The 21,665-nt window shown below is 56.6% G+C and overlaps 11 protein-coding genes across 11 annotated transcripts; 4 read left to right on the top strand and 7 right to left on the bottom strand.

Moving 5' to 3' along the window:
* The first annotated feature begins 61 nt into the window (after positions 1-61).
* Positions 62-1,266, top strand: PHYSODRAFT_358215 (hypothetical protein). The gene has a single exon (XM_009516027.1). It carries the CDS (start codon positions 115-117, stop codon positions 1,219-1,221), a length of 1,107 nt encoding a protein of 368 aa, XP_009514322.1. The 5' UTR covers positions 62-114; the 3' UTR covers positions 1,222-1,266.
* A 226-nt stretch (positions 1,267-1,492) lies between these two features.
* On the bottom strand, positions 1,493-4,025 carry PHYSODRAFT_474702 (hypothetical protein; the record flags this gene model as incomplete). The annotated part of the gene is made up of 6 exons (XM_009516026.1): positions 1,493-1,807; positions 1,886-2,224; positions 2,276-2,710; positions 2,765-3,066; positions 3,134-3,608; positions 3,678-4,025. The coding sequence occupies 6 exons, from the start codon at positions 4,023-4,025 to the stop codon at positions 1,493-1,495; spliced, it is 2,214 nt and encodes a 737-aa protein (XP_009514321.1).
* A 261-nt stretch (positions 4,026-4,286) lies between these two features.
* Positions 4,287-6,108, top strand: PHYSODRAFT_348851 (hypothetical protein; the record flags this gene model as incomplete). Its single annotated transcript, XM_009516025.1, has 5 exons — positions 4,287-4,903; positions 4,988-5,116; positions 5,183-5,298; positions 5,375-5,459; positions 5,541-6,108. The coding sequence occupies 5 exons, from the start codon at positions 4,287-4,289 to the stop codon at positions 6,106-6,108; spliced, it is 1,515 nt and encodes a 504-aa protein (XP_009514320.1).
* Positions 6,109-6,373: 265 nt separating this feature from the next.
* On the bottom strand, positions 6,374-6,670 carry PHYSODRAFT_467571 (hypothetical protein; the record flags this gene model as incomplete). Its single annotated transcript, XM_009516024.1, has 1 exon — positions 6,374-6,670. One exon carries the CDS (start codon positions 6,668-6,670, stop codon positions 6,374-6,376), a length of 297 nt encoding a protein of 98 aa, XP_009514319.1.
* Positions 6,671-6,690: 20 nt separating this feature from the next.
* On the bottom strand, positions 6,691-7,376 carry PHYSODRAFT_472316 (hypothetical protein; the record flags this gene model as incomplete). Its single annotated transcript, XM_009516023.1, has 2 exons — positions 6,691-6,816; positions 6,894-7,376. 2 exons carry the CDS (start codon positions 7,374-7,376, stop codon positions 6,691-6,693), a joined length of 609 nt encoding a protein of 202 aa, XP_009514318.1.
* Positions 7,377-7,635: 259 nt separating this feature from the next.
* On the bottom strand, positions 7,636-9,672 carry PHYSODRAFT_308518 (hypothetical protein; the record flags this gene model as incomplete). The annotated part of the gene is made up of 11 exons (XM_009516022.1): positions 7,636-7,721; positions 7,769-8,014; positions 8,123-8,204; positions 8,265-8,300; positions 8,390-8,476; positions 8,551-8,611; positions 8,668-8,737; positions 8,815-9,036; positions 9,118-9,276; positions 9,370-9,508; positions 9,619-9,672. The coding sequence occupies 11 exons, from the start codon at positions 9,670-9,672 to the stop codon at positions 7,636-7,638; spliced, it is 1,242 nt and encodes a 413-aa protein (XP_009514317.1).
* A 1,951-nt stretch (positions 9,673-11,623) lies between these two features.
* On the top strand, positions 11,624-13,861 carry PHYSODRAFT_553749 (hypothetical protein; the record flags this gene model as incomplete). Its single annotated transcript, XM_009516021.1, has 2 exons — positions 11,624-11,715; positions 11,837-13,861. Exons 1-2 carry the CDS (start codon positions 11,683-11,685, stop codon positions 13,859-13,861), a joined length of 2,058 nt encoding a protein of 685 aa, XP_009514316.1. The 5' UTR covers positions 11,624-11,682.
* A 319-nt stretch (positions 13,862-14,180) lies between these two features.
* On the bottom strand, positions 14,181-15,753 carry PHYSODRAFT_358211 (hypothetical protein; the record flags this gene model as incomplete). Its single annotated transcript, XM_009516020.1, has 2 exons — positions 15,669-15,753; positions 14,181-15,527 (listed from the first exon to the last, which is right to left on the bottom strand). Exons 1-2 carry the CDS (start codon positions 15,690-15,692, stop codon positions 14,181-14,183), a joined length of 1,371 nt encoding a protein of 456 aa, XP_009514315.1. The 5' UTR covers positions 15,693-15,753.
* A 91-nt stretch (positions 15,754-15,844) lies between these two features.
* Positions 15,845-16,470, bottom strand: PHYSODRAFT_257410 (hypothetical protein; the record flags this gene model as incomplete). The annotated part of the gene is made up of 2 exons (XM_009516019.1): positions 15,845-15,964; positions 16,168-16,470. 2 exons carry the CDS (start codon positions 16,468-16,470, stop codon positions 15,845-15,847), a joined length of 423 nt encoding a protein of 140 aa, XP_009514314.1.
* A 2,183-nt stretch (positions 16,471-18,653) lies between these two features.
* Positions 18,654-19,388, top strand: PHYSODRAFT_257384 (hypothetical protein; the record flags this gene model as incomplete). Its single annotated transcript, XM_009516018.1, has 1 exon — positions 18,654-19,388. One exon carries the CDS (start codon positions 18,654-18,656, stop codon positions 19,386-19,388), a length of 735 nt encoding a protein of 244 aa, XP_009514313.1.
* A 587-nt stretch (positions 19,389-19,975) lies between these two features.
* Positions 19,976-20,995, bottom strand: PHYSODRAFT_257416 (pectin methyl esterase; the record flags this gene model as incomplete). Its single annotated transcript, XM_009516017.1, has 1 exon — positions 19,976-20,995. One exon carries the CDS (start codon positions 20,993-20,995, stop codon positions 19,976-19,978), a length of 1,020 nt encoding a protein of 339 aa, XP_009514312.1.
* Positions 20,996-21,665: the final 670 nt, after the last annotated feature.

Here is a 21,665-nt window from a genome sequence, read left to right as displayed (position 1 = left end):
CAGTAGGTGGAGAAGCGGTTCCTACAGCACGCTCCCACCCACCGCCACCACTTCACAGTTTGCGGGCCCACCCGCAACTATACTCGAATTACATCGAGTACGGACCAGGTCAAAATGGTCACCCAGTTCTCCGAAGCCGAGCGTGCGCTTGGAGCTTGTGACCCCTCTGACTGGCACGACCTGATGCACAACCCCGAGGGGATCTGCAGGACGATGAAGACCTTCTACGCGTCTCAAGGCAAGCTCGACCGGGTCAAATGGATGTCTGCAAATTGTGAAGGCGAGGCGATGGGCGAAGACGCGATGACTGTTGCAGCGTCAAATGGGCACCTGGACGTTGTCCGGTATCTCCGCGAGCACCTCCGCGTACAAGCTACAAGTGCCGCCATTGTCGCTGCTGCTGGAAATGGGCACCTCGATGTTGTTCGGTACCTCCACGAAAGCGCATTGGCCCAATGCTCGACCGAGGACTCAAGATGTAGCAAAACCTGCGCGCGTGTAGACTCTCATGAGTCAGACCCAACTGCGTCGATTCAAGACCGTCCTCGATTGACTATCGACACTTCTACGAGCTCAACAAATGACTCACGCGACGAAGACGACGACCAAGATGAGTGTCCAATCTGCTGCGAAGACCTGACTGACCCCTTCACGACGGCTTGCCGCCACACCTTTTGCACCGTGTGCCTCTTTCGATGGCTCGAGACGAAAAGCACGTGTCCAGCATGCAGGCAACCGATCGACATCCTCAGTCCCGTGGAAGCGAATGGGCGAGAGATGTCCGAAGCAATCCCCTTTGAGCCGTCTCAGTTGGAAGAGGAAGATGGTGACGAGTCACCCCGGCACTTTAGCCTGTCTGAGTTGGAGGATGAAATCGCGCGTGTGTCTGCAGCGCATCGTACAGCCTCGCTGATTGCTTCGGGTCGTGGCAACGTCCGGCCGCTTGACCTCCAGACGAGCTCACCTCCAGCGAGTGCGAACTCGTGGTCGTATACGTATTTGGGCATTGATCGAGAGCAAGAGGAGCCTGAACGGTTTCGTGGACGATATCGCTTGCCCAGTTACGACGATGGAGACTACAGAGATCCCCGGTATTTCGAGCCCCAGCCTTGGCCTTCTCAAGCTGAGATTGCGCGGTATCACTTGGGTAGCGTGGACATCGGGGACTACAGAGATCCCCGATCCCCAACTTTTCAGCCTCATCGCTGGCCTAGTCCGTAGTAAACGTGAAGTGTTCACATGTCAATACAATTGATGTTTCTGTCTAAGCTATGAAACTACGCCATCCTACACTACCGTGCATTGCTGCCATCAAGGGCGAACGCAGAACTAAGCCTATTTGTTGGCGGGTGGCATGTTCATTTCTCGCGTGTTATTCTATTGTTTCCAATTCAGTTGCATGTGCGTTGAAAACGCCCTATCTTCAAAATCTAACACTGGAGTTCTATCGTTTAGACACGACTGTCATTGAGATACCCGACTCCGTGAGCTTTTACGATCTTCCCAGACTGAAACCTGGACGGCCGATCGCCACTTGCGTTTTCTTCTGAGCGGTGATGACCTTGCGAGTGTCACCACGATTGGACTTGTTTGCCTGCACGCTGGAAGCACCTGGCCTTGAAGCAGCATTTGCAGATGAGGATCCGTCCGCATTCTTCGACGCATCGTTGCTGGCTGCCTCTGAGTTCGAAGTCTGCCAGTTCACATTTGCGCTGCTGCTCTGCTTCATCAGCTCGCGGGTAGCGATGGTCGCGTCGGAGCCGTAGTCCAGATCGAACTCAAGTACAAGCGCGCGGTGCGATCCTTTCTCGGCTGGTTTAGACGGAGACTCCACGGCATCTTCAGCGGCAGCTGACACAGGAGAGTTCGCTAGCAACGCGTCCACATCGTTCGGAATCAACGGCTTCGTCGGGTCCTCGTAACGCTTCAACCGGAATGACACGCGTGTCGGCTTTTTAACCAAGTGGCGGTATGATCCATCCAGTTGGTAGGTCTGGCTGCCGTCCGGTCCGAAGTGGGCGTTGAGGTCGATGCCATCCGTCGTCAGCATTTTTCGGTAGGCGGCTCCTACTTCGTTGGTCGGGTACTTGATCGCGTGACCTGGTAGTGGCAACACCACGTCCTCAATCGAGTACTGGTCCACGATAGCTTCTGTGAGTTCCATAACTTCCTGAATCGGCTTCCTCCTCGTGCTCTTTCCGGTTCTCTGACGTTTCCTAGATGGCTCGCCGGAGTCATTCGGTTTCCTGACCACCTTGGAGCCGTCGCTCTCGACGAGCACCAGGTCACCCACAACAGCGGCCGTTGACGAGAACTTCGCCACTCGCATGCTCGCCATCTCGTTCCACACGAAGTCCTGGTACGCTTCCACAAACGCTATGCGCAGTGGTTTCGGGATATTGTTATACGCCAGCTCGTGCGCATCAATGCCGTGCTGCTGAAGCCCCTCGAGCACTGCACGCTCTGGCACCAGGAAAGGTGGAAGCATTCGTAGTGCAGCGGCAACGTCCTTGTGTTTTCTAAAGTGTTCTCTCGCAGCACGAATCTTGCTGGCCTCTCCATCCTGGGGACGCAGCAACAGCAACACAGCCAGCTTGTAGTCCTTGCGGAGCATCGCTCGGCCAAGCAAGTGGTACGACGTGCTCGCATTGCCAAAGCGTTGCAGCCCGAAAAAGTTAATGAACCCACGTGTCTCCCAGCTGTGGACAGCCTTGCGTACGTCCTCCTCCGACAGCTCCTTTTCATTTTCAGGCAGCGACCGCACCACCATGGCAATACGGTTGCCTGCGCAGTCACCCAGCTCCAGCTTCCGCGACACGTAGCGCAAGTCGCCGACAAGGTACTGCTGGTCTTCCAGTTTCTTGGTGCCTCCTGGCCGGAACACCACTTGCGCGCGATCCTTGGGCACACGGTACACCGTGCAAAGCTGCGTGGTGATTCCACGCTTATCCTTGACGTCAGCGTAGGAGAACAGAGCTGGAGAGATCTTGAGCATGGACGCCAACTGATTAATCACCGCCGACGTCTCCTTGTTTCGCTTGTACAATGTGAACTGCAGGTAGTCGGCTATCAAAATAAAAAAATTCTCATCAGACCACCTCACAAACCACAACTAAGCCTAGCCACCAATTACCGCACTTACGCTGTCCAACGGGCCAGTCTCTCCTGCTGTCCCTCTCTCCAGGCAGCAGCTTGACCGCGAACTGCGGCCTGACGCGGATCACGGCCGTGTCGCTCCCAATGTTGAGCGTGTCCGCCACGATCCTCGTCTTGCCGTAGCGCCTCATGGTCTCGTGGATGAACACTCGGTCGCCCTTCTCATTGAGCCCTCCGAGGTAGAACGTCAGTCCCTCGGCCGCCGCCAGCGCCGCGCTGGTGCCTGCCTCGTCGCCCAGCTCCTTCCTCTTGGCGTCGAACTCGACGCGCGCCTGCTCCACCTTCTCCAGGAACTGCTCGAACTCCTTGCCCTTCTTGGCGCCGATCTCGCGCGTCACCAGCACCACCAGCTGCTTGAGATGATACGCCTCCTGGGCCGCCTGGCCCAGCTTCTGCTGCTGGAGCGACGTGCGCTGCAGCTTGCGCGAGAGCGCGCGCACGACGCCCAGCAGCTGCTCCTTGCCCTGCTCCTTGCCGAGCTGCTGCTCCAGCTTCTTGAGCTCCTCGCGCGGCGCCACGACGCCCAGCGCGAAGTCCAGCACGCGCTGCTGGAACACCAGCTGCAGGTTCTTGCCCTTCTTGGCCACGCGCTGCAGCGCCACGGGCTGGCGCGAGCGAGGCGCCAGCTCGTGCACCACGAAGTCGGCGAAGCGCTGCTTGACGACGCCCGGGAAGCCGGCGCGCGACGCGTCCAGGAAGCCCGAGATGCCCGCCACCTCCTCGGCGATGCACACGCTCTCGTGGTCGTTGTAGCCCTCGCCCTTGAACCAGACGGGGCCCGAGCCGCCGCCGCGTCCGCCACCGCCTCGACGGAACCGGCGCCCATTGTTGCCGCCGTAGTGGCGCCCGCCCTGCCGCCGAGAGTCCATCGCAGAGAGCGCAAGTCACCGAGTGGACGCCAACCGAGTGCGCACTTGACTGGCGATGGATTGATAGAAAAATCAAAAGAGTGACGTCATTAAACCGAGGTCAATGCGTATCGTACTTAGTGGGAGTGCTCACATGTCGCAGACGCATCTCGATTAAGTGCGATGGACGTCACCTGAGCCAAAGCGATCGGTCTCCATTGACCAACGAGCGAAGGGAAGGAGCCCCAACAGTGTAGATAAGTACCCTCTTACTTTCCTGCCATGAGCGCTGCTGAAGCGGACAAGACGCGCGCCGAGGCGCTGCTGCTGGCGGCCATCGGCGCGGACGGCTCCGTGGGCGACACGTACGAGTTCGCGCTGGCCAACGGCCTATCGCACGAGCTCGTCGTGGGCGTCATGAAGTCGCTGCTGGTGGACGCGTTCGTGGCGGACGCCGAGCGCTCCACGTCCTTCTACGTGCTCAAGGACGAGGCGCGCCAGTTCCTCGAGCGCGGCTCGCCCGAGATCCAGGTGTTCCACGCCATCCCCGCCGCCGACGGCATCGACCGCAAGGCGCTGGAGGCCGCCGTGGGCGCCGCCACGCTCAAGGTGGGCCAGGGCGCGTGCATGAAGAACAAGTGGATCCGCCTGGACAAGGCGGACGGCAAGTTCTACCGCAACGTGGAGGACGTGCAGGACGAGGTCACGGAGATGCTCAAGCGCGTGGAGCAGGCGGACGGCGCGCTCTCGGCCGTGTCCAAGGACGAGGCCAACACGCTCAAGCGCCGCAAGCTGGCCGAGGTGCGCACGCGCAAGTCGTACGCGCTGACCAAGGGCGTCAACTTCGCCCTGCAGCGCAAGAAGCAGGCCGCGGGTCTGACCAAGGAGATGCTGGAGGGGTGAGAAGAGAGAAAATGTGGAGAAGGAGGAGGAGGAGGAGGGAGAGGAAGGACACTGACTGAAGATGCTGTTGCATTGCGCAGAGAGGCGTGGAAGAAGGAGACGTTCAAGCCCTACAACTTCAAGACCATGGGTCTGAGCGTCGGCGGCGGCCACCTGCACCCGCTCATGAAGGTGCGCGCCGAGTTCCGTCGCGTGCTGATGGACATGGGGTGAGTTGTGGATGAGTGCGAGTGAAGGAAGGATGGCTGATGAATTGTTTCCGTTTGCGTCTGTAGATTCCAGGAGATGCCGACGAACCGCTACGTGGAGAGCAGCTTCTGGAACTTCGACTCGCTGTTCCAGCCGCAGTCGCACCCTGCTCGTGACGCCCACGACACGTTCTTCCTCACCCGTGAGTTTTTGTTAATCCATAACCGGTGGTTTACGAACGAATTGCTGACGCTGTACCCTTTTATTTCTGGTGACAGAGCCCAAGCACTGCCTGACGGTGCCGGAGGACTACTACAAGCGCGTTCACGACATGCACGAGAACGGTGGCTTCGGCTCCATTGGGTACGCCTACATTTGCGTGTGTTAGTCTTGATAACCCGAAATGGTAGGACTTACAATACTGCTCTTTTTGTATGAACACAGTCACGGCCGCGGTGCCTTCAAGCGCGAGACGTCCATGACGAACATCCTGCGTACGCACACCACGGCTATCTCGGCTCAGATGCTGTACAAGCTGGCCAACCAGCCGGGTGGCTTCACGCCGCAGAAGTACTTCTCCATTGACCGCGTGTTCCGTAACGAGAGCATGGACGCGACCCACTTGGCCGAGTTCCACCAGGTGGAGGGCGTGGTGGCCGACTACGACCTGTCGCTGGGTGACCTCATCGGTATTATCAAGGCCTTCTTCCTCAAGATCGGCATCACGCAGATGCGCTTCAAGCCGGCGTACAACCCGTACACGGAGCCCAGCATGGAGATCTTCGCGTTCCACCCCGACCTGAAGAAGTGGACTGAGATCGGTAACTCGGGTGTGTTCCGCCCGGAGATGCTGCGTCCCATGGGCCTGCCTGAGAACGTGCGTGTCATCGCCTGGGGTCTGTCGCTGGAGCGCCCCACGATGATTAAGTACCGCCTCAACAACATCCGCGACCTGTTCGGCCACAAGATCGACCTCGAGCAGACCCGATCGGCCAAGCTCTACCGCTACTAGACGTGAAGGCGGACACCAGAGTCCCACAAGGCTTTGGCTGCGGTAGATGCCCCAGTTAGTTAGCAGTGGCCATCTGTGGAGGGATCCGCTGACTCAATAAAGATGCGAGTGAGATGTTGTTCACGGTTGCCGTTTAAGTTGTCTTGTCAACAATTCACTACGAGTCCTCCTCTCAGACAATGAACACCTCCGAAGAAACCCGCAACTTGATGAATTTATGGGCATAAGTCTTGTCTATCTACTGTGGCTTTGTCGAGTGGGCACATTAGTATCCGAGTTCGGCCGCGATCTTCTTGGCCTCCTCCCAGAAGAGGAAGGTGAATATGGTGTGCGGGCCTAGCCGCATGTAGTGCGCCGTCCAGCCCTTGTAAAAGCCGCGGAGGCCCTCGCTCTTCATGGTCTTCATGATGCAGTCCACCACACCCGAGTACAGCTTGCCCTTGCCGTTCACCACCTTCTGGCTGTAAATCCGCGTCGACACCACGTCCATCGGGTTCATCGCCGTCGTCACCACCACACCCGTCAAGATGCTCGCTGCAGCATCAGACCACACATAAATCATCAGCCGCTTCATCTAAACAATTAACCCACACTCAGACAGCGTATCAACTCACAGCCCAAGTGAACCTGCACACCGTCCTCAAAGCCCGCGGCAATCACGAGCGTCTTGGCCTGTGTGTACGTCGCCAACTGCGTGCCCGAACCAATCTACACCAACAAAACACACACAACACTACATCAGCACCCTAATCTCTTCACCTCATTATAAGTATCGCCAAACGTACCGCAACACGGGGGATCGACGCCGTCGCTCCACGGTACAGCCCTCGCAGTCCGTCCGCCTTGATAATCTGCCGGAAGCCGTCCATCATGCCGTTGTACGCGTACTGCGCATTGATCTTGCCCGCCGAGCTGGCGGCCTGGATGCGCGCCTTGACCAGGAAGAAGGGGCTGCCGATGAAGGCTCCGATCATGCCAGAGGTGGCGGCGGCGCACACGTTGCGCAGCGGGAACGAGTACGCAGTGGGGTCCGTGGCGCCGAAGACCTTCTGCAGCGGCTCGAACAGCCCCAGGCGCGGGCCGTTCATGAAGATCTGGTAGGAAATACCGGGGCCGAGTCCGCGCTGGATGCCGCGCAGGCCCTCCGTGCGTCCGATGGTGTAGAAGGCGTGCGCGAAGTTGCGGTACTGCACCACGGGCGCCACTCCGCGCGTCACGTTGTGCGCCAGCTCGCCCTGCAGCTGCATGCGCGTCTTGATGACCTCCATGGGGTTGGACACCACGCACGCGCCGCTGGTGGCCACGCTGGCCAGCAGGAAGTCCATGAGGATGCCACGGTCCGCCATTGTTTTGACTTGCTTCCGACAGGGTCACAACGGATGTGTGTGATGCGAGGAAGGGTGACGCTGACGTTAAACATCTCCGATGTGGTCCACACGAAATGGTGAATGGACAAACATTATACTTGGTTTCACTATGCGGCGTACTAAATCGAGGGTTGCACACGTCGCAGGAAAAAGGCAACATTTACGCTGCGTGGATCGGGTCTGAGTCGTCGTCCTGCAGCTCCAGGTGGATGTCGGCCTCGACAATGTACGGAATGGCTTCGATAGCTCTGGTGGGACGACACAGCGAGACGAAGTGAGCAGACGTGAGCTACATAAGAGCAGGCGCAAGCGACGGAGGCCTACGTACTTCCTGGCCTTCTTTGCGACAGCGTGGGCTGCACCAACCTTCAGGTCTGGCTGCACGACGATCGTGACGTCGACAGCAGTTCCCTGGCCGGTCAAGTGTGGGAGCCAATGCGTGTTGATGTGCGTTGTCCCAGTGATCTCCGGGATGGTGGCTAGCGCGTAGCTGATGTCGTTCTTGATCTCCCTGTATGGACGGAAATCCTTCTTGCAAGCTTCAGTTGCTGCTGTAGCAGCAAACCCGAATTGCTCTGCATTGCGTTTTAACAGGGTGTTAGGGGTCAACGATGGTGGATACGCGTAGTTACGTCGGGCTTTCGTACCAAATTGAACGTCGATGTGAACCAGCACCTCGGATACGTCGGGAACTTCCTGCAAAATGTGGGATCGCACACGCTCTGCGATCTAAATCAGCGTTAGCATGAGCGCTTGATGCCATTCCAGGTGCATTAACAACACGTTTACCTGTTGCGCCATTGAAATACTTGTCCGAGCATCCAGCTAGAAGAACGAGGAACCAGCAAGCGCACAATTATCAAATCCAAGTACATACGCGCCACAATGCGAGTACCTGAGCATATCCTACGTACATGAACACGCAAGTCCACCAGTGTATACGGGCCCATTCGGCGAGCGCGAACTTGAGATACGTTTAGTACGTCGTCAACACTGCCAGACTGCAAATATCAACGATTTCCTTAGTGTAAGCAGACCACGCACCAGCTATACTCACTCTTCAGCTAATACTCACCACTTCTTTCAGTGTTTCAAGAACTTCTGCCTCGACCGTATTGTCCGTTAGCTCTTGCACGCTGTACATGTTGCACCAATTAGCATATTGTCCTTCATTGAAACCACCCATCCGAACAGGGCGCACCTGTCTAGGCAAATTTCGCCACCAGTCTTCACGATCATGGCAGCAACTGCCATACCAGCAACTACTCAAAATACACAACAATTCTCTTCAGCAACTATTACAACGCTATAGCTCACTGTCGGCGAATGCACTGCGTACCTGGATCCAGGAGAGGCACCCCAAACATCGATCCCACAATGCCACCCAGTGCCACGACGGAAGAAATCGCGTCGGTGCGGTGGTGCCATGCGTTCGCGATCAAGACCTTGCTGTTCGCCTGCTTGCCAATCTTTACCGTTGCATGGTACAATGCCTCCTTCGCCGCAATCGACACACCAGCAGCTCCCGCTGCAAGTGCCCACTGCGTGCCGCGATCAAGCTCTGTCGCAACGTTGAAAATACATAAGTCAGACATGTTCGTTCCTTCCTGAACATGCTTTGCTTATTTCAAGTGAAACCCACCTGAAAGGAACGGCAAGTCGAACTCTGGTAGCTGCGTGGCTGCAGCACCGTTCCAAATCTCCTGCATGACCTGGAGTCCGTCCGCGCCGATCCCAATACCGCAGAGCACCAGAATGGCTCCAACCGACAGCGACCCGACCGCCTCATACTTGCCGTATCCTAGCCATACCCGTCCAAAACAAGAGCATCATTTATCATGCTCCGCACTGACCATATCAAATACGTACAACACCACAGCACAGTCGAGCCTACCGTAGGGGTGCTTCGGATCAGGCGGAAGCCGCGCCACCTTGACGCTCCAGAGCGTCACCACATCGGACAGCAAGTCCGACAGCGAGTGCGCTGCGTCGGCAACCAGAGCACTGGAATGAATCGCCACGCCGACCGCGCCCTGTTGTGATTGCCATCGTAAGCAAGTAGCAGACACCAAGCCAAGTCAGTGAAATTCTCGGCAGTTCTTCAGCCGAATCTGCCGAATCTACAGTTTTCTCGCCCACGCACCTTGGTGGCAGCCATCGCCACGTTCACATACATCCCCACGCGCGTGATCTTCATGGCCTCGTCGCCCTGGCTGGAGCGCAGCGCCGGCGGCTCCTCCTGACGGGGGCTGCGACCCGATGGCTCCGAGCTGAAGTTGGCCAGCTGCTGCCAGACCCCAGCGCTCTGCTGCTGCGACCACCGCCATTGTCTGTATTCGCCTCTCACCGCAGGAAACCTGGCTGCAGCGGCGCGCCCTGCAGACGTGCGAGGCCTCAGCGACGCCAAGACGCTGCCGCCGCCAACTCGCACTCGCCACATGCTCGTCCGAAGTCAAGTTGTCAAATGAGCTAGCACGATCGCTTTAGACAGGGCTCAAGTGACTCTTAATTCCGATCGACTTTTTGTTGAGAGCAACAGTGCTGAATCAACAGTGCTGGCCCAGCACTGCTGGGCAGCAAGCACCGCATCGTGGCGGGCTGCAATACAGCAATGTACACGACACGCTGGCTCCACACGTGCTAGCAGGTTTGATACTGGAATGCGAAGTGGTTGAGTCTACACGCTCCAGGTAGAGTGAGGACACCTGGATGGGCGGTCGGTCTCCAGTGGAGACTCTCCACAGCCGGGAGGTGATTTTTGTGATTCATCACCCCGTTGCAAGGCAGCGTGGTGGCGGCGGCAGCTTGCCTCCCATCTTGACGTCCACACACAGAGGCGCGGTGAGTTCCGACGGCGCTGAACTTTGCGGGCTGAGCCGGCGGCGCTCGATTAACCCCCGGGCATCTTCAACTTGGCGACAATCACTCCGGAGTTCAGTTGTGTACCGCCACACCACGGCCCGCGCGCGTGCTTGCACGCCACGTGGTGAATGACCGCCCAGCGCGAAAGGTGATCTGCCGTGATGCCGACGGCGCCCTTCGCCGTGCAATCCGAGTTAACGCTGCGTGCCGACCAGGCGGCGCTGGGGCACGACTAAATGGCGGCGTCGCAGGCGTATTGGTCACCCCCGCCACCCTCGCACAAGGGCGGATTAGCCCGTTGAGCCCAGCTGCCGATTGTATGGCAGCGTGGGTTCAGAGCGCTGGAGCTTCCACGCACGCACGGCATCTCTACGCCTTCGAAAGATGCAGCCAAAATGGTTCGCGCGGGCTGCCGGTACTGCACCGAACGGGGCACGGATTCACTGCGCGACGGACTAAGCTAGCAGGGCGCCACTTGACGGAAACCGTCCGCCGCCGCTCACTCGCTGATCCGGTGCAGCCCGCTGCGACAGATGCGCCCAGACGACTCGTCGAGAGCGTCGCGACGCGCGTGATTGGCCCGCATGGGTGTCCGTCCGTCACGCTCGTCACGCTCGGTTACAGCACGTAACGGACTGGTTCTGCAACCCCGCTTTTGACATGGCGTTGGTACTATCACATAGGAATTGCAAACACCAAAAGTTGGGCGGCCACGGCTTACAGTTGTATATGAGTCGCTTGAGGAGTTTTTGCCGGCACTACAGACCAGCACAATCTACCAGGAGCTCCTGTTGGTTGTGAACGCGTTAGATCCCGCCAAACTTTGAGCTTAGCATGCCATTCCCCCCTTCGACGTTTGCTTAGTGCAGTACAACCCAAAGATATCCACAACGCCACGCTGGTGATTTAGCGTCGATGAACAGTGCGATCGTGCTATGACATCATCTGTCTGTAGTCGTTACAGCAGTCCGCTGGGTCTTCTGAGCGCTGACGCTCGGGTTGAATCTTGGCCAAAGCGAATTTCCGATCTTCACAAGTGCGCATTTCCTGCAAATACTGAAACGAAGAGTGTTTCAACCGGCGTCAACGATAGTACCACCTTCTGTCATTTTCGCGGTTAGGGCTGCTCCGGAGCGAAAGGGGGCGAACGCTCCTCAGAGGGGGGCCTCTCCCAGGCCCCCCACCATCAAATCAGCGCCATTAGACAAACAGACGGCTCGCGCGCAAGTCGAGGAGGGAAGGCAGAACGAAGAGAAGAGCGCGGCACTCTCTCAAATCCTCAGCACGCGGCCCGCCCACTCCCCGGCCCCACGTACTGATTGACTGACTGATACAGCCAGACCCCATGGCGACCCCCAAGATGGAGGAGAACAACACGGTGCGTCCCGCAGCCCCGTAGCGTGGTGTAAATCGGCGCGAGAGTGAATGTATTTCCGCACCGAGAGAGAGTGATGGTGGTATGTTTAGTTGCTAACTTGTTATGGATGTCCGTACTGCAGCTCGGCCGCCAGCTCTCGGCCGCGAACGAGGAGGCGTGGCTGTCCCTGGGCCGCATCGCCGAGATGATGGGGGACGACGAGAACACGATGCTCGCCTACGAGAAGGTGCTGTCCCACAACCGCCTGAACGCGACGGCGCTGTTCGCCATCGGCTGCTGCTACGAGAAGGTGGAGGACTACACCAAGGCCGCCGACTGCTTCCGCGGCCTCGTGTCGCTCAACGAGCAGAACTCGGACGCCTGGGGCCACCTCGGCTACTGCTGCCTCATGATGAACGACCTCACGAGCGCGCACACGGCCTACCAGTACGCCATGTACAACAACCCGATGAGCCAGAAGGACCCCAACATGTGGTACGGCATCGGCCAGCTCTACGAACGCCTCGGCTCGCTCGAGCACGCGCAGGAGTCGTTCGAGGCCGTGCTGCGCTTCGAGCCCAACTTTAACATGGCCCTGGAGGTCAAGTTCCGCCTCGGAATCATCGCCAAGCAGCGCGGCGACTACGAGGGCGCGCTCGAGCGCCTCAAGTCGGTGCTGCACGACGTGCAGGCCAACGTGCAGACCACTGAGATGGCCAGTGATATTTGGACGCAGATCGGACACGTGTACGAGCTCAAGGACGAGATTCAGCTCGCCAAGTCGAGCTACCTCAAGGTGGCCGAGCTCAACCCCAACAACGCTAAGCCTCTGCAGCAGCTCGGATGGCTCTGCCTCAAGCACAGCGAGCACCCGCCCGCTATCGATTACCTCAAGAAGGCCGTGACGATCGACCCGCAGGACGGCAAGGGATGGTACCTGCTGGGCCGTTGCTACATGGCCGTGCAGGAGTTCGAGGAGGCCTACGACTCGTACAAGCACGCCGTGACCACGGACTCGCAGAATCCCAATGTGTGGTGCTCGCTCGGAGTGCTTTTCTACCAGCTCAACCAACACCTGGATGCTTTGGACGCGTACTCGCGCGCTATCAACATCAACCCCAACATTTGTGAAGTCTGGTACAACGTCGGCACGCTGTATGATACCTGCAACCAGACGAGCGACGCTCGTGACGCCTACCAGAAGGCTGCTGAGCTCGGCGCGGACGCTGGATTTATTCGGGAGCGATTGGAGCTCCTGCGTGTTCGGGAAACGGGCCAATCTACCATCGGCATGGCTGGTGCCAACTCAGCACCAGGTCCTTCGGAGCCGCCCACAACGTCGCCCATGCCGACGTTCTCGTCGCGTCCGTCGGCTGAGAACCAGTACCAGCAACATCAGCAGCAACAACAACAGCAACAGCAGCAGCAGGGCGCCCCCGCACAAGGAGGAGCCATTCCTCAGCCCAACGGCGCTCCGCCTGTAAGCCAGGGAGCTCCGATGGCTCACATGCTTCGTGGCGAAGCTCCCATGAGCATGAGCATGGGCGGTGCCCCGACGTCGAACTCGATGAGTGTCAGCGGCCCGGAAACCAGCAGCGGTATGGCGCGTGGCATGCCTGTGGGCAGTGCCGGTATGAACATGATGCGTGGCATGGGTCGCAGCGCCGCAATGAATGGCGGTGGCATGATGCCTCGCGGAGTCATGGGAGGCATGGTGCCAGGCATGCAGCACCCGCAGCAGGCCCAGCAGATGCAGTCGCAGCACCCCCAGGCTCAGGCGCACGCCCAAGCCCAGGCTCATGCCCACGCTCAAGCTCAGGCACAAGCCGCGCAGGCCCACCACCACGCTCAGATGCAAGCCCAGATGCAGGCGCAGCAGCAACAGCAACACGCGCAGGCCGTGCACATGCAGCAGGATGGTCGCCGAGGAATGCCCGGACGGCCGATCAAGGAAGAGAACAAGGTGGGCGGCATGCGCTACGCAATGGACGGTGGCGACCGCAAGATGCAGGCACCACCGCAACGTCTGGCTGGACTGAACCCCAAGAACCTGGGCGGTCCCGCCGGCGTTCCGCAGGCTGGCCGTCGCGATCGTTTCCCGATCCCAATGGGCGACCCGAAGCAGCACCAGCATCCGTCGCTGCAGCCGCCTCCTGGCAGACGGTGAAGCGAGCGCTAGTGCTGGCCTGCGCCGAGCGCCTCTTCTTCATCTTTTGCGTATTGGAGCTCTTGGGCTCGACAAGTAGGCTGAAGTAGGCTAGTTAGTTTTAGCGTGTGTGTTTGAGAAATGGTATCAAGGCACCGAACCTGAAAGAAACAAGAGTGACATGGAGAACTGTAAAAACAAGTCCGAGTTGAAGTGCTCATGACGCGGCAGTTGATGATGAAGGCCTTAGGATGGATGCGAGAGTGAATGAAATCTATTAGAGAGGCAGAACACCGCACATGTAGCTGCCACGAATAAGGTTCTGCTCGATTCAAGTGGCCTACTTCTTCTTGGGTTGGCGCTGACGGATGACTTGGCCCTTGGGGGCCTTGCCACCAGCCCGAAGGAATCGGTTCTTCTTGTCGGACGCAGCAGTCTCGGACGGCTTCTGCACAGGAGCCTTCATCTCCGTGGATTTCTTCTGCTTCTTGTGCTTGGGCTCCTTCTTCTTGTCAGGGAACATGTACGCGTCCGGCTCCTCGCCAACCTCTTGGCGGTAGTACTCGACGTCGTCCAGCTCCGAGTCGTCGTCGTTGCCACCAGTCTTGGCAGTGGTCTCGTCGTACTCATCATCATCCTCGCCTTGCTCGCGCTTCCGCTTGCGCTCAGCCTTGCGCTGCTTCTTCGCATCCTTGGCCTCCTGCTTCTTCGCGACGTTGGCCTCCTGTTCTTCACGACGCTGGCGCTTGAGGGCGAGCGCAGCTTCGTGCTTCGCCTTAGCCTTGGCAGACTCCTCCGGCGTCTTGGTCTTGTAGGCGTGGTACAGCACGTCGCCCTCGCAGATGCCGCGCTCCACCTTGGTAAGGCTCAGCGTGAGACGCGGTCCGATCTCCGTCAGCCGCACAGCGCTCTTCTCAGCCTTGCGGTTGCCACGTCCACGGAACGAGTCGGGCAGCGTCACGTGGGACGCCTCGTCGTCCACTTCACTGTCCGAAGCCGATCCAATGCCAGCGCCGTTGCCCAGCACGTACTCACTGATATCCTCGAGCTTGTTCAGGTTGGGCACCTTGGCCTTCACGATGGTCTTGACACTTTTCGACAGACCAAGCGGCGCAGCGCGGATCACGTACTGGCGGAACTCGACCGTATCCGTCTCCTTCTCGTAGTTGAACAGCACCACACGCCTGCACTCCGACAGCGCCACCGTCTGCACGTCGATGGCCGGGAACATGTTCTGGAACGTCACGTTCATCAGCTTAATGTGGTCGTCGGGCGCCGTGAAGTTGTTGAGCACGACCAGCGGCTTGGACTTGAGCGCAGCCGACGCGTCCACGGGGCGCTTGACCACCAGGTGCATCTGCTTCATGAGCGAGTACTTGGTCACCTTGAACGACAGCGTCGGGCCGCGCGGGATGCGCGCGATCTTGAGGTTGGTGCCGGCCTCCGTGTTGGTGAAGAAGATGAAGTGCGTGACGCCCATGGGGGCGCCCACGTGCACGAAGTCCTTGAGCGTGTTCTTGCGCTTCTCGCGTAGCTTGTCGGCCGTGTAGGGCGCCATGACGCGGCGCATGTCCTGCACCAGCGTGCTCACGACGCCGGGCACCTTGCCCATCTTGAACACGAAGCTCATGGGCGAGTCATCCTTCTCCACGCCGGGGGCCTCCACCACGTGGGTGCGGGTCTTCCTCTGCAATAATCAACAGCAACAAGCAATCGCGAAGGTTAGAGCAATGGGTTTAATGCCATTTTTGCCGCTCACAGAGCGAGTTGGAGGACGATTCTTGCGCGGTTGCGTGTCCCGGCGCCTAGCAATCTAGAGTATACGTACGCGCTTGCCTCCTTTACGCGGCATGGTGGGTTACAGACGTCGCGGCGAAGAGAGACGAAGAGCTCAATTGACCTTCGACTTCACCGAATGACCACTGACTTTTGGCTGGTTGAAATGAATTTTATGTTGAGTACACCAAGTATATATTCAATGTGGTCCACTTTCATGACACATGGCTACACTTCTACCATTTTGACCATGCGCGCCGCGCGCTCCAAGTCCAGGGCGCGCAGTTCGTCCCAGCACCCGCGACGAGGCCGCCGGCCATCGCTTGAGCGCTCGCCCTCGACTGCAGTCTGAAGTCCACGTCAAAGAGCCAGAGACGTGCGCGTACCGGGGCATTCGCAGCCGCAGTGAGCTGCTGGCGACTCGCGTCATGGACCCGGACGAATTCTTCCGCGTCGTCAAGAACTACGGGCCAAACGGGTCGATGGGAGTCAGCGACAAGCTGAAGCCTATCGCCATTGTGCTGAGACCCAACGAAACGACGGACAGGTACGTGCTTCATCCGGCCGTCGAACACTTGACTCTGGAAGAGGCGAACCTGCTCCTTTAGCCCGTCGATATTCTCGGGAATCGCGTCCTTCACACGCTGCACCAGGTCATCAAACTCCTCAGAAGATGAAAACAAGAGGCGCGGCTTGCCCCCAACGAGGTAGAATCTGTGGAACCACTCGTCTTCGTTCAAACCAATGCCATCGACAAAGCTCTGGCACTCGTCTTTGGTCCACGGATTCATGTACACCGTGAAGCACGACTCCTTGACAAAGTTTTGGTAGTTCTCTGGAGAGTACGAACGCATGGAGGAGATGCTCGGCATCTAAGGCTCCGCCGGCTTCGTTGCCCTCAAACAGCCCCTCGTATTTCTTCCCAGGTTGCGGCGTCTCGGAAATATTGTAGTAGCGTTTTGCGCTGTTCCAGGTCAAATAACAGGGCGACATCCTCCCCAGTGGACGATAGGCCATGTCCTTCTTCTCCATAGCGAACACAAGCAGCAAGTAGATGCCAAACTCGGACATGCCGATCCCAGGACTGCCCACTACGGAGCGAACGTTCCGACTTCATCTCCTCTTGATGATCTCGTGGAGCTCCAAATACTCGCTTCGGATGTACAAGTTGTTGGAGAAATCCTTGCCACAGACCACCGTCGGGAGTTTTAAGACGGTATCTACGACCAGGTAGTTCTTGCTCCCCCGGAGCTGCACGAAATTGGTAAGTGAGTACAAGTCATCCAGCAAAGTGGGAGGCCCAGGTGCCGTCCTCTGTCTTTTGTCGCCGACGGCCACCTTGGTTTGTTGCGTTGACAACGCTGTAGTCGCTGCTGCAACTTCTCTCTCCGAGCTGTCACGTGCTCTCACCAGCAAATGCACGGGGCCCTTCCCAGCCGCCATTTCTTGCTCAGTCAATTCAATTTGCAAGTCTGCATCGTCCGGTAAGGTAGCCAAACTCGGCTCAGAATCCCCCACCTGCGTCATTCCACTGGTGTCTACCTCGTCTCTCTTGAACTCGCGTTCCGTCAGCCATACACCGTCCTTCTTAGCGATGAAGAGCGACAAGTCTTTCGCGTCACATGTGACCGCCGCCGAGTTCTTCTGCTTGATCACGGCTTTCAAGTCATCCACTGAAGTGTCTGGTCGATGTCGACGGAGAAAACGCTTCTGTCTACGCCGACAATCCCGCACTTGAGACTCACCATGTTGCTTCGAGGCGGCTGATTCTGGAATGAGTGCTCGGAATCTCTCGTCGTTATTTTCTTTCGAGTCACGTCGACATCAAAAAGGTGATTGACGGCAGGTTACTTTAAAATTCAAATAAAAATAAATGGCTGGGTAGGCCTAGGTTGTCTAGGTGCAGACGAGTGTCTTTTTCGTCAAACTCCTTGAGCTGCACCGAATCGCACCCTGACGGAGCACCCACTGGATTTTATATGGAGCAGGCATTTATCCTATTCGACCCATTCGCCTTCGCCCGCTATTACTATTCTGATAAGAAATAAAACTGCTGATTGTACTGGGATAGCAAACAACGTTAGTGCTGCTATCGCTCAGACAAGCCCACCAGGTATATCCACGAACCCCTCTAAACCTACCTCGAGCATCCTTAGATACTAGCTCCACTGTCCGCTTAAGCTATTGTAACCCGGTAAAGATCGAGCCACCGTAGTAAATCCTACGCAGTAAAATTCGTTAAAAAAAGGTAACAAGCCACCACTCAATTACGGTGGCGCCGTTCTGTTTTTAAAGAGCAATTAAAATTGGTACTACGTAGTATTGAACTGCAGATACAAAATTATTTTTTAAACTTTTTAAAAAGTTTCCATCGACTTCATAATATTAATACCTCTGTGCTAAGTCGCGAAACTTGGTTACACTTTTCTTACAGGCTGTAGGTTACAGCAATCACACAATGTTACAGAACCGTAACTGCAAATATTCTCGCTCCCTATGCCACCGCCTGCTGTACTGTTTGTTCACACCTCCATGTTTGGCGGTTCAGAATTTTTGCGTGCCCTAATACTGCCATTGTGCTAATGGAGCTGCCGTCGTTTGGTCCTGCTTGCCGGCGCAGCTCAAGGCTCTTTATCAATCTAGAAAGAGTTTTTTTTTCGGAGTCAACAAAAAATATGAGCCTTTTGATCCATTTGCTTTGCCAGTATTGAGTCGGAAGATCTTCACGTCAATGTTTTGGCAGAACACTGCACTATTATTATTGAAACACGATCACGGTGTGCAAGTGGACGGCATGCAGCACAAAATGCATGAAGTCCCTCTCGGAAGCGCGACAGAGCCGGCTACTGTCCATGCATGTTACAGTAGTATTGTTTAAACAGGTGACTTCGATAACTTACACTACAGTGAGAAGAGAACTTTGCAGTCGCGGATTTCTACATATCACATCGAGTTCGGTTTGAACAGCCGTCGTTCGGCCTTACAATAAGCTGTTTTTTGGACACACGACTCCATACCATTTGCAGGGCACACATCCATGTCGTACGCTGCCAACCAAGTGACGATCACCCAAGCCAAGGCCCAGAAGGACATTCCCGCGTCGATCATCAAGAACCGTAATGATCTCACCACCATGTTGCTCCTCAAGTCCGATAACGTCAAGGTGTACAACCTCAACGTCGCCAACACGGCCGGTAACGTCGGCCAGGCAATCGCCGCCAAGGCCGATGGGGCCAACATGGGCTTTTACGCGTGCAAGTTCCTGGGATACCAGGACACGCTGTACGCCAACAAGGGCCCGAACCTTTACGCCAAGTCGTACATCAGCGGCGCCGTCGACTTTGTTTTTGGCCAGTATGCCAAGGCGTGGTTTGAGTCGTGTGATATTGTGTCGGTCGGCAAGGGCTGCATCGCTGCTAACGGCCGTGACTCGCCTGCGAACCCATCTGAATTCGTCTTCAACAACGCGCGTGTGTCTGGCACTGGTGGTGCTGGAACGGCCTACCTGGGCCGCCCCTGGAAGCCCTACTCGCGTGTGATCTGGCAGAACAGTGGCTTCAGCAAAGTGATCAACCCCGAGGGCTGGCAGAAGTGGAACGGTGACAACAACGTTCCCAATGTTTACTTCAAGGAGTACAATAACCGCGGCGCTGGCGCTATCACGACCAAGCGTGTGGGTTTCAGTGGAAGGCTGACGAAGCATGTGCCTATCACGGAAATCCTCGGAGCGAACTACAAGACCCAGTGGTGGGTTGACACCAGGTACCTGTAGAGAAGTTGGTGGAATTCTTCAGCTCCACCACGCTCTGTTCTAGTAGAATAGCGTAGTAGAATCTTCAGAATCTCCTGCGAGATACTTGTGAGTAGAACAAACGAATGCTATAATATCAGTTTGAATTTACATGTACTCTTTCCTTCCACAGCGCAAGCCGCTGGTAGGTTTGGACATTTGAGCACTGATCTGTGAGCGCCTGTCTGGTAGTCAAGTACTCGCCAAAAGTACTTTCTAGCAAGCTGGTGAAGTTTTATTTCGAGTACATGTCTGGAAAAGTGGGAGTAAGAGCGAGTATTAGTAAGTACTATTACTAAAGAGATAAAAACGCTAAATACAGTAAATTTCAACTGGCACGTTGGTTGCGGTCAACTTTTAAGTACCTTCAAAACTCGCGACGTATGTTGCCGCTGCGAGTCTACATGTATGGAGGCCAAATAATAAGTTGAAAAAAGAATAAAATGCACAAAAAGAAGTGATTACCGTTGATTTGTTCTACCTACATGTAATCTCGATGGAGAGTCTAAAGAAAAAAATTAAATTCTCTTCCGCTACAACGCGGTGCAGCCGAAGAACGTGCCAGCTTTTTACAAGTACCTGGTGTCAACCCACCACTGGGTCTTGTAGTTGGCGCCAAGGATATCCGTGATAGGCACAGGCTTCGCAAGCCTTCCACTGAAACCCACACGCTTATTGACAGCAGCACCCGCGCCACGGTTGTTGAACTCCTTGAAGTGAATATTGGCAACGTTGTTGTCACCGTTCCACTTCTGCCAGCCTTCCGGGTTGATCACGTTGCTGAAGTCGCTGTTCTGCCAGATCACACGCGAGTAGGGCTTCCAGGGGCGGCCCAGGTAAGCCGTTCCAACGCCTCCATTGCCAGTCACGCGCGCGTTGTTGAAGACGTACTCGGACGGGTTGGCAGCGGAGTCACGGCCATTAGCGGTGATGCAGCCCTTGGCGATGGACACGATGTCGCACGACTCGAACCACGCCTTGGCATACTGGCCAAAAACAAAGTCGACGGCGCCGCTGATGTACGACTTGGCGTAAAGGTTCGGGCCCTTGTTGGCGTACAGCGTGTCCTGGTATCCCAGGAACTTGCACGCGTAAAAGCCCATGTTGGCCCCATCGGCCTTGACGGCGATGGCCTGGCCGACGTTACCGGCCGTGTTGGCGACGTTGAGGTTGTACACCTTGACGTTGTCGGACTTGAGCAGCAGCGTGGCGGTCAGGTCGTTGCGGTTCTTGGTGATCGAAGCGGGGATGTCCTTCTGAGCCTTGGCTTGGGTGATCGTCACCTGGTTGGAAGTGTACGCCATGGTGTTGCACGTGTAGCCCTGAAGAATCAGCGGGCCGTTGAGCTTCGGCACGACCACTTGCTCCTTGTACACACCAGGGTACACGAAGATCGTCTGCGGTGTGGTTGAGGCGGAGAGCTTGGCAACACCCTGCGACAAGGTGCGGAAGCTGCCCCTGTGCGCTCCGGTAGCATCGACGACGATGGAGCCAGGAGGGGGCGTGACACGGGCGGTGGGGCCGCCGCACCCTGCTTCGACAGCGGCAGCCAGTCCGAGAAGAGCGATGAGAGGAGCCAGGAGCTGCATTGTCCGCCGAGGTGGTTTGATTGGGAAGGAGGAAATTTCAAAGTGAGTGGAAAGCCCAGCGACCCGATAGGAGCTACTGCTACCAGGTAAGTATCTTCAGTAGAGTGGGTTCGGTGTTCGGGTGCTCGTGTAGCTACGGTAGACGTTACGTTATGATACACAAGTCCGTAAGTTACGGCTTCTGTGGCCCATGTTGCAGGCGTTGTAGTACAGAGTCTGTGCGATGGAAATACATCAAGATTAAAACCAGCGCCCCACATGTCAAAGGGCTCTTTTTGGGCGGCTCCTGCAGTTCTGTATGGGTGGCTCCTGCAGTTCTGTATTTTTTTTATTAAAAGTAAACGAGCACGACATACCGATCGGTGATAGTCTCGCCAGCAATCCATGGCTTTCAACTTGAAAGTTTCAAGACAGAAGGTCTATGTATAAATCTACCACAGCACTGTATGTAGCCAAGGTCTGGCACCTAGGCTTTTCTACAAAAACTTTTCATGCAAACCATGTATATGTATGAATGTTCTTGCATGCCATGTACGTGTAACTTATCGAGGCCATGCGACCACTCGACTAGAGCTGTCGTATGGTATCGAGTCGAATAGGTTCAAGAATCACGCACCTTGACCTTGTCTCGATAAAGCTCACTTTACAACCCCGATACAATACACAGCGA

The sequence above is a fragment of the Phytophthora sojae genome, assembly GCF_000149755.1.
Source record: "Phytophthora sojae unplaced genomic scaffold PHYSOscaffold_1, whole genome shotgun sequence".
In the NCBI taxonomy this organism is placed as follows: Eukaryota; Oomycota; class Peronosporomycetes; order Peronosporales; family Peronosporaceae; genus Phytophthora; species Phytophthora sojae.
The sequence above is the reverse complement of the archived record's forward strand: the minus strand, read 5'-3'. Positions and strand labels throughout refer to the sequence as shown.

Bases quoted from the DNA above. Each gene is read 5' to 3' on its own strand.
- PHYSODRAFT_358215 (XM_009516027.1), top strand. From the start codon at position 115: ATGGTCACCCAGTTCTCCGAAGCCGAGCGTGCGCTTGGAGCTTGTGAC.